General features: G+C 39.7%; 1 protein-coding gene across 5 annotated transcripts in view; it reads right to left on the bottom strand.

Annotated features, from left to right (window-relative positions):
• Nucleotides 1-438: 438 nt before the first annotated feature.
• ANO6 (anoctamin 6) overlaps nucleotides 439-9,228 on the bottom strand; it is a 207,960-nt gene continuing 199,170 nt past the window's right edge. For all 5 annotated transcript variants that reach the window (XM_054443036.2, XM_063672659.1, XM_054443037.2 and 2 more), the window contains one exon: nucleotides 439-3,636. In XM_054443036.2, coding sequence (XP_054299011.1) covers nucleotides 3,430-3,636 — 207 coding nt within the window. In that variant the 3' untranslated portion in view covers nucleotides 439-3,429. The remainder of the gene's footprint in view (nucleotides 3,637-9,228) is intronic.

Genomic DNA, 9,228 nt, shown 5'->3' with positions numbered 1-9,228 from the left:
TTAAAAAGGAAATGAATGGAATATGCTACATTCATAAGTGCTATTGCAGATATTTTAACACATTTCATTAAACTAGTAGGTGAAACCAAACATTATTCAAAAGTCTGGTAAAAAGTGGTAAAATTTGCTGGATTGATGAAAAGAATAGGATTTGGGCTGAGTTTAATAACTAGCTTTTCCGATCTGTAACCTTAATACACTGAATATAATTTTTAAAAATCCAAAGCAAATCTCTGAAGTGAAAGCTGCGAAAAATCTGTAAAAAAAGCACAATATAATTTTTAAAAATCCAAAGCAAATCTCTGAAGTGAAAGCTGTGAAAAATCTACACAAAAGCACACATTTATCTAAGTGATACACAACTGGCCACTAGTAAATAGCAGATATATATTTGTTCTCTTCCTTAAAAACATTAAGACAATATAGAATAGACCATACTATTGTTGTAAAAATGAATTTATTAAAATGCTCATAATTATAAAAGAATATTAAAATGCACAGAAATGAACATTAATTACAAACTTTACATCTTATGCCACAATGTATGAAAAGCATCATGAATAGTTCTACTTCAGTTAAGCTGCTCATACATTTTTACCCTCTCAAACATAATATGAACATAAAATGGTACAAGAAGTGTTTCAACAACAGAGTACATTCTGACCCCCATTGTGAATTAATGTTTTATGAAATTCAAGACACACATGCAATAAAAAAGGGAAGACTTTGGTGACAGTTTATAAGATGGCCTTGTTTAGTTTTAAAATAAAAATGATAGCTTTCCCTTTCTAATGATAAATAGCTAAATTATCTGAGGGATGTTTAATGAAAAATCCCCTGAGTATTTGGTCTAATGTTTCAATATGCTAAAATTCACAGGCATTACAAAAGGATATAAAGCTCAGTTTCTCTAGTGGTTAACACAGGACAGGCTGAGGGCTAGATTCTCCCTCTTCACAGGTCCACTGCCACACCCATCAATCTCCCCAGGGCTGCTGCCTCTGAAGCCACTTACAGATGCAGCCACCATTGTCTGCAGACACAGCTCCATGCTTTTCTTCATCACTGCAAGTCAGCCCTGGACTCATTAACACTGTGGATGGCATGGGGAAATGACCCTGCATCTCCACTACAACTTTGCTCTTTTGGCATCTTAACATTGTCAGATATTACATTTGGTGCCTTTAAATATGTAGAGGGCTTTTTTTTTCCCTCCTGTCCACAGCAGCACATTTAATCTATGAAGAGGATTTTCTCTGCTGGGGCTATGAAAACAAATGCGCATTTCTTTTAAGTTCTAAGTTCTATCATACATACAGGAGATAAGGTAAAAACATTTCCTTTTCTATGCTGACATACATGGCGAGTAATTGCCAAATTTAAACACTAGGAGATAGTCACACACTTCAGAGAAGAGGTAATAGAGAGGAAGTGACACCCGCTTCCAGAAGCAGTATCTCAGGAGCGAAGAGAGGAACACAGTGGCACTCCCACCTTGACTGCGAATGAGAAAGTTTCCTTCAGGGGGAAGAAATTCATTTCTCCATCCCAGTGCAGTCAGACCTCATGTGGCCTGTCTTGGACTCTGACTGCATCATTAACATGATCAAGAGAGACAGTGAAATGGGGTCCCAGATCCATTGGGACAATTCAAAAGCCTAGAATACTGCTTTGATGGATCCTACATAAATACTTAAAAATCATTCATGGCAGGCATTTGAAATCATGACCTAGAGTTAAGCTACTTTATTGTAAAAAGCCTCTAAAATCTGAGTTTTCCTTTGCTGCTGGGATTCTGATAGGTTGGCTCCTCTGGCATTTAACAGCATCCCAGTGAGGCCCATGCAGCATGACCATGATGCAAGTCACCTCCCTCTCCTGCACCCAGCACTGACCTGTTACCAGTAGGGGTGACAAGGCCTGGCTCCCTGTCTTTTCCAGAGCGCCCAGGAGGCCCGACACTTACAAGGCAATAAAGTGAAGTAGACTGCTAGGCTGAGCAAAAGTGAGGGGGCAAGACGTGCATGGCAGGACAGGAGTGCAGCAGGAAGTAATCTCCAGATAATGGTAGGGTTTGTGACCAAACCATTTTCCTTTATTACTCTTAACTGCCTGATTGGCTCTAGAGGAGGCTAAAAAATCAAATCTAATCTAGAGTTTCTTTACTTGATTATGAATAATCTGGGTATACTCCTGTCTCTAGTACAATCGTACAGTTACATCAAATTACTGGGCCCAGAATAACAGGATGGAGGACGCAAGGAAGCCACATTCTTTATGGCAGAGACTTTGGTGTGTTGATCACTTTGGCATATAGAAATAAGCCAAGTCCTGCAGACTCCTTGACAAAAGGCACTCCCCACCCAATGACCACAATGAGGGCACTTGCTGTTTCTGCCCATGCACACAGTCATGCCCCAATGGCTGTGTAGTGAGCCATTCACAAAGGCAGCTGGTGATGTGTAATACTGCACCTTCTGTATCTAATGAATAAAAGTCAACTGGTAGAAAATTGAGGGGCTTATCTTTTCCAGACAATTACGTTGATAAAAATGTAATTTTAATCATGTGATATCACTGTTTTCCAAGAAACTACACATCTTTAGAAAAGATAAATTAATTATCCAGATCAGCATGAGTTAAAATGCTGTTTGAATCTGTAACTTTCCCTACTTTTGTCATTTTATTCCCTTGAGATCTGCAAAGCAGTCAACATTGATTAGGCACGGAACCTCCTAAGGAGTGCTCCTGGAAGATAAAAAGTGTCACTGTGGATTAGGACAAATATGCTTCAAAACCTTGCTATCTTCATTCCAACCTACTAAGAGTATTTTTTTGAGATGGAAAGACATGCTCAAATGAAGACTGAAACTATTTCCTCTGATTAACTGAGGTTTCCTTTCTGGAGGTATTGAAAATACACCTAAATATTGTGAATCCTTGAGTCTAGTTAGCTACTTTTAATCACATGAAAGCTATTAAATCTATAATGATGGTACTGTAAGGAAAAGATGACCCTGGAACAGATCTAGCAAAGTGAAGAAATAAAACATGGCTTAAAAATAAAGGAGATCATGCACCTGAGAATAGACAGAAATGAAAGTAATCAAACAAAAAAAAGAATCCATTCTACTTTAGAAGGGGTGGTTTTTAATCACACTGAGGGACTTTTTCTGTAAAATTCCAATTTATCAGAAAAAGGTAACATTTAGGCTTTCCGGTGATAAGTTTTATGCCCTTCATGATCTAAGTTTTACATTTTCCAGTTTCTGCATCGCTAGCTGAAACTGAAAAATAATACATGTGGAAATGGCAATAGTTAAGACTCATATTTGCCAAAGTGATTTAACTTAAACATTCTCATTAGTAATTCCTAATATATTTTGACAGAGCTAAATTCCTTAAAGTGCTTCTCAGAACATAAAGCTCTTATTCTGATTTTGGTCGTAAATTGTTATCTACTGCTTCTATCATCCGCTCAGCTATCACCCCCATATTTTTTGTCATATCTTTGAGGTGATTCTCATGAAGAAGCTTTTGGGTTAGGTATTTTTCTCTCTGGATCTTGCTCTTCGTGCGTTTTGATACATCGGGAATTGCATATGAAATGAAAAATTTCACAGAGTAGATGAGGTGCTGGGGGAGAGAAGAAGAAAAATGTCACTCACAAAGAAATGGAGGAGAACACCGAGTTCCTTTCATTCTTGCTTGTCATTATGGCAGTTTATCTGGACAAGGCAGTGGACATTTTACACACACATCCAACCGCTAATGCCATTGTGTCTAATCAACAGTGTGGCTCTGTCTAGCAGTTACTGTTACTTTATACATTTAAATAATACTATGTGATATAGAAAAGTATATATACACATATATAATGGTTATAAAGGATAAAGAAAAAATGAATACCCCAAAAAACCACCATTAAACTTAAAAACTAGGATGCTGACAATGCTGTTGTATTTTGTGTCTCTTTTTCTAATGGCCCTGCACTTCTCCTAAGGTCAATGCTATCATATCTGTACAAGTGTATGTGTATCATTCTCACTTATTTTTTAAAAAGTTTGACAAAATATGTATATATACCACCAAAATACAGTCTTGCTTGACTTCACCTTTATGATACTGCATGCAGTCTTTTGGAAATTGCTTTCTTTGTTTTGGATCAGGTTCTCACTCTGTCACCCAGGCTGGAGTGCAGTGGCATGATCATAGCTCACTGAAGCCTCCTACTCCTGGGCTCAAGTGATCCAGACACATGCCACCATGCCTGGCTACTTTTAGAGTTTCTTTGTAGAAACAGGGTCTCGCTATGTTGCCCAGGCTGGTCTCAAACCCCTGTCCTCAAGCAATCCTCCCAACTTGGCCTTCCAAAGCACTAGGATTATAGGTGTGAGCCACCACGCCAGGCCGCCTTTTGTTCAAAACTATTTCCTAAGATTCATCAATGTTATTCTATAAAACTAGTCCACTAATTTTCACCGCTGTATAATATTCTTCTGTGTGACTACACTATAATTTATTTGTTTCCCTATGAACAGGCATTGAGGTTGTTTCCAGTTTTTGTTTTAGGAAAATGCTGTTGTGAACATTATTGTGCTTGAATCCTAGAGCATTATCTGCAAGTTTCTCAAGAGTGTGGACCTAGGAGTGGGACTGCTGAGACTCTATGTCATGTGAATGTTCCACTTTATAAGATGATACCAAAACATTTTCCAAAGCAGGTATACCAACTTACACTCCCACAGCAGTGATAGTTTCAGTTGCTCTACATCCTTGCCAGCACTTGGTATCATCAAACTTTTTTTTTTTTTTTTTTTTTTTTTTGAGACAGAGTCTCGCTGTCACCCAGGCTTGAATGCAGTGGTGCGATCTTGGCCCACTGCAACCTCCGTCTCCCGGGTTCAAGCAATTCTCCTGCCTCAGCCACCTGAGTAGCTGGATTTACAGGTACCTGCCACCACACCCGGCTAATTTTGGGTTTTGCCATGTTGCCCAGGCTGGATCAGTCTTTTTTTTTTTTTTTTAAAAAAAAACCAACTTAGTGATTATGAAATGGACTTTTCCTTTGGTCTTACTCTGCATTTTCCTGATTACCAATAAGGTTAAACACCTTTTCATTTTTTAATTTATCAATCAAAAATCTCTGACCTAGCAAGGGGAGAGAGATAATATAAGCATAATTACAAACAAATTATTCATGGTATTAAAAAGTGATGAGTACTTTGAAGAGATTCTTCTGTAGATTAGTCTGGATATGCCTAAGTGAGCAAACACTTTAAGGAGGTGAGGGAACAAGCCCTGCAGATATCAGAAGGAAAGACATTCTAGGTAAAGGGAATAGCCAGTGCAGAGCTGGTTTGGAGGAGCCTCAGAGTGCATTCGAGAAAAGGCAAGGACGGTGCGGAGCGGGTGACAAGAAGAGAAGTGATGTCTGAGGGGCACTGGGGCATGGCTGGATTCATGAGGCCTTGTGTGCCACTGTGAGGACTCTGGCTCTGACTCTGAGTGAGAGAGGAAGACAAGAGCAAGCCCAGCTAGGAGACTCTGGCCCTAATCCAGGCAAAAAATGACAGTGGCTCTGACCTGGTGGTAGCAGCACAATTGGTCTGAAGTGCTCATTGATATGTTTTCAAAGGAAAAGCCAACCAGATTGGATATAGCATTAGGGTTCCAAGGACTCTGGCCTGAGCAGTGTTGAGACGGAGTTGCCATAATCAAGAGGGAAATACTGTGGATGGGAGAGATTTTGGGCTGGGTTGGGAGGAGAACATTTCGAGTGAATGGAGGAAAATATAGGCATGTGGGGCAGCAGATGTGAGACATCTGTTAGGGATCCAAGCAGAAAGGTCAGGTAGGCCGTTGGATTCATGGGTGGAGTTCAGGAGAGGGCTGCTCTGCAAACATCCATTTGAAGGTCCTGTTAGCATACAGGGCATTTAGAGCCAAGAGACTCCAGGAGATCATCAAGAGACCAAGGAGACAGAAAAGACTACAACCAAGATTGAGTCCCAGGATCACTAAGAGAATAAGGGACTGGCATAGAACCTGAGGTGGAATGGCCAGGGACGCAGGAGGAAAGCGTACTTTCCTAGGAGCCCAGTGAGGAGGAGTTTCCGGGGGCAAGTGATGAGGAAAATCTGAAGTCAGATTTTCAGCAAAAATTTGACTCAGATTTTTGCTGAGTCAAATGTTGCTAAGTCAGGTGAGGGGAGGGTGGGGAAGTGGTGGCTGCTGCTAACTTTGGCAAGAGCAGCTTTAGTGAAGTGGAGCGGGTGAAAGCATGATAGAAAGATAGAGGAATCGAGGACAGCATGTACTGGCAACTCATTCAGTGGTGCTGGCCACAAAGAGGAAAAGAGAAGTGAAGCAGGACTGGTGAGGTAAGGATGGAGAGAATTTTGAGATGTGAAAGATATTAGTGTGTTTAGTGAGAATGGAAATTATATAGTAAAGCGACAAAGGTTGATGCTGTAGGAAAGAGTTCTTTCATCTGTTTCTGAGGTAGGGAATATTTATAGATATGTGGAATTTCTGTGTTATGCCACCCTTGCATTTCCAGGTTAAAGCCTGGTGGTGTGATGTTACCTTTTTAAAACATATTGCTAGATTCAGATTTGTACATTTTTTAAAATTTTGTGTAAAGGTATACAATATGATGTTGTAAGACACATGTATGTAGTGAGTCCTCAACATCATCGACAGGTTCTTGGAAACTGCAACTCCAGGTCCTTGAATAACGTCATTTCCTTCAATGTTGTTTCATTACAGCATTGATTAGAAAAAAACACTGGTTTTGTTAGATGTTATCTTAAAGTCATGGTTTCCAAGAGGCTAACAAGGATGTTAAGTGAGGACTTACTCTATAGTGGAACAAATTAACATGTCCATCATCTCACTTTACACATTTTAGAAAGATCTTTGCATCTATGTAATGAATACGGTTGGCTTCATTTTCCTTTCTCTCTTCTTGTCTGATTTTAGGATTTAGGCTACTCTTAGCCTCACCAAATGAGTTGGAGAGTATTTCCTCTTTCTGATCTCTGAAGGCATTTGTGTAGGATTGAAATGATCTGTTTTAAAAAGCTTGGTATCACTCTCCAAAAAAAACCACATGGTCTGGTGTTTTCATTGTAGAAAGATTTCAAACTTCTGCTGTAATTTAAGGTTTATAGCTACCTTCTTTAGCATTCTGGAGATAGACTACTCTCTTCTGGCTTCCGTTGTTACTGTTAAAAAGCCTACTCCCATTCTCGCTTTAGTTTTCTGTTAGTCATCAGTTTTTTCCCTCTGGTTACTTTCAAGGTCTTATTTTTGGTGTGCCGCATTTTCCTTGCAATATGTGTAAGTGGATTTCTTTATTCTGCTTGATACATGTCATGTTTTCTGATCTGTGAACTCTTTCATTTCTTTTATCCATGTTCAGCTTCAAGTTAGTATTTCTCATTCTTCCATATCACTTAACATCTTTTTCATATTTTCTATTTTCTTATCTCCCTGTGATGTATCAGGAGTAATTTTTTCAGGCCTATCTTCCAATTCACAAATTCTCTCTTCAGATTTGCCTAAACTTCTGTTTAATCCATGTTTTTTTCCATTTCACCAATGATTTTAATTTCTAGAAGTTCCATTTAGTTTTTTCAAAATTGCCTTATAATTTTTAGTTTCTTGCTTTTTAAATTCTACCCATAATTATTTAAATGTTTTCACATACAGTTAATTTATATTCCTTATCTGACAGTTCAAACAAACCCTTGAGGTTACTGAGGGTCCAAATCAGTTGTTTCCTGCTGAATTTCACACATGGTTTTTTTTTTTTTTTATCACCTCTTGTTATTGGCCATCTTTGATTGTGTGCTCATATTTGATTAGCTTGATCTGAGAAAAACCTGGGGACACTTTTCTCCAGAGAAGATACACACTTCTTTCTACTGAGACAAATGCAGTCCTATTTTGGGTCTCTGGCTTATCCAGGAATCTCAAGCTCAGTTTTTCCACCTCCCTTCTGACCCAAGGCATGGTCTCCTTGAGCTCCAAGATAGAGGCACTGATGGGTACCAGCTTGCTCTCTGAGCCCTCCAGCACTACAGGGGTGCTTATTGCTCACTGCCCTATTAAAGCCCATCACCTAGGCCAGGCGCAGTGGCTCATGCCTATAATCCCAGCACTTTGGGAGGCCAAGGAGGGCAGATCACTTGAGGTCAGGAGTTCGAGACCAGCCTGGCCAATATGGTAAAACCCCATCTCTACTAAAAATATAAAATTAGCCAGGTATGGTAGTGTGCACCTGTAGTCCCAGGTACTTGGGAGGCTGAGGCAGGAGAATCGGCTGAACCTGGAGGCAGAGGTTGCAGTGAGCTAAGATCATGCCATTGCACTCCAGCCTGGGCAACAGAGTGAGACTCTGTCTCTTAAAAAAAAAAAAGAAAAAACCCGTCACCTAGTTTTCCCTCTCTCTGTAGATTCTCTTCCCTTCCAGTGGGCTCAGCAATGCAAAGGAATTATCAAGCTGGCTCTAGAAGTTTTGCAGTGGGGATGGTCCACTGCATATGTAAGGACAACATATAGTCTACCACTATCAAAAGCAGAAGGCCAATCACTTCATCAACTACATGTTTGAATAGAAACCTGTGACTCTTGCTGATATGTCAGATACTGTACTTCAGAAAGCCACTTACGATGAACTAACCATGAGTTACTTGTCTTCCCTGTTTAATGTTTGGTAGCTACTTAAAAAAAAAAAAAAAAAAAAACTAGTATAAGTACCAAAAATCCAGGTAGTCTACCCCACTTCTTCTCTGCTGATTGGTTTCATTCAGAGCAAATGAAATCCACCTACCTCAGCCCCTCTTGCTGCTAGGGAAACCACATGCTATAGTTCTGGTCAATGAGATGTAGGTGGAAGTCCACTGTAGGGGCTTCTGGCAAAGCATTCTTTACTGACAAAAAGGACTGGATGTGGTTAGCATCGCCCTTCTTCCTGCTTTGCATGTAATTTTTTATCTGGAATTTCAGCAGCCATAAGGGGACACACATATGAGAGCAAACCCAAGAATTGGATAAACTGCTTCCATCAGTGAACTGGTATTGATTGATTCAGGAGCAACCACATACTTTTGTGAACTCTATTATGTGAGTTGTGGGGAGGGGAATCAACCTTATTTAAGCCACCATAGACTGCGTTTTCTGTTTCTTGCAGCTTAATACAATCCTATCTACCATACCAAT

The sequence above is a fragment of the Pongo pygmaeus genome, chromosome 10 (assembly GCF_028885625.2).
Source record: "Pongo pygmaeus isolate AG05252 chromosome 10, NHGRI_mPonPyg2-v2.0_pri, whole genome shotgun sequence".
NCBI lineage: Eukaryota > Metazoa > Chordata > Mammalia > Primates > Hominidae > Pongo > Pongo pygmaeus.
This window is presented reverse-complemented; position numbering and strand designations above follow the sequence as displayed.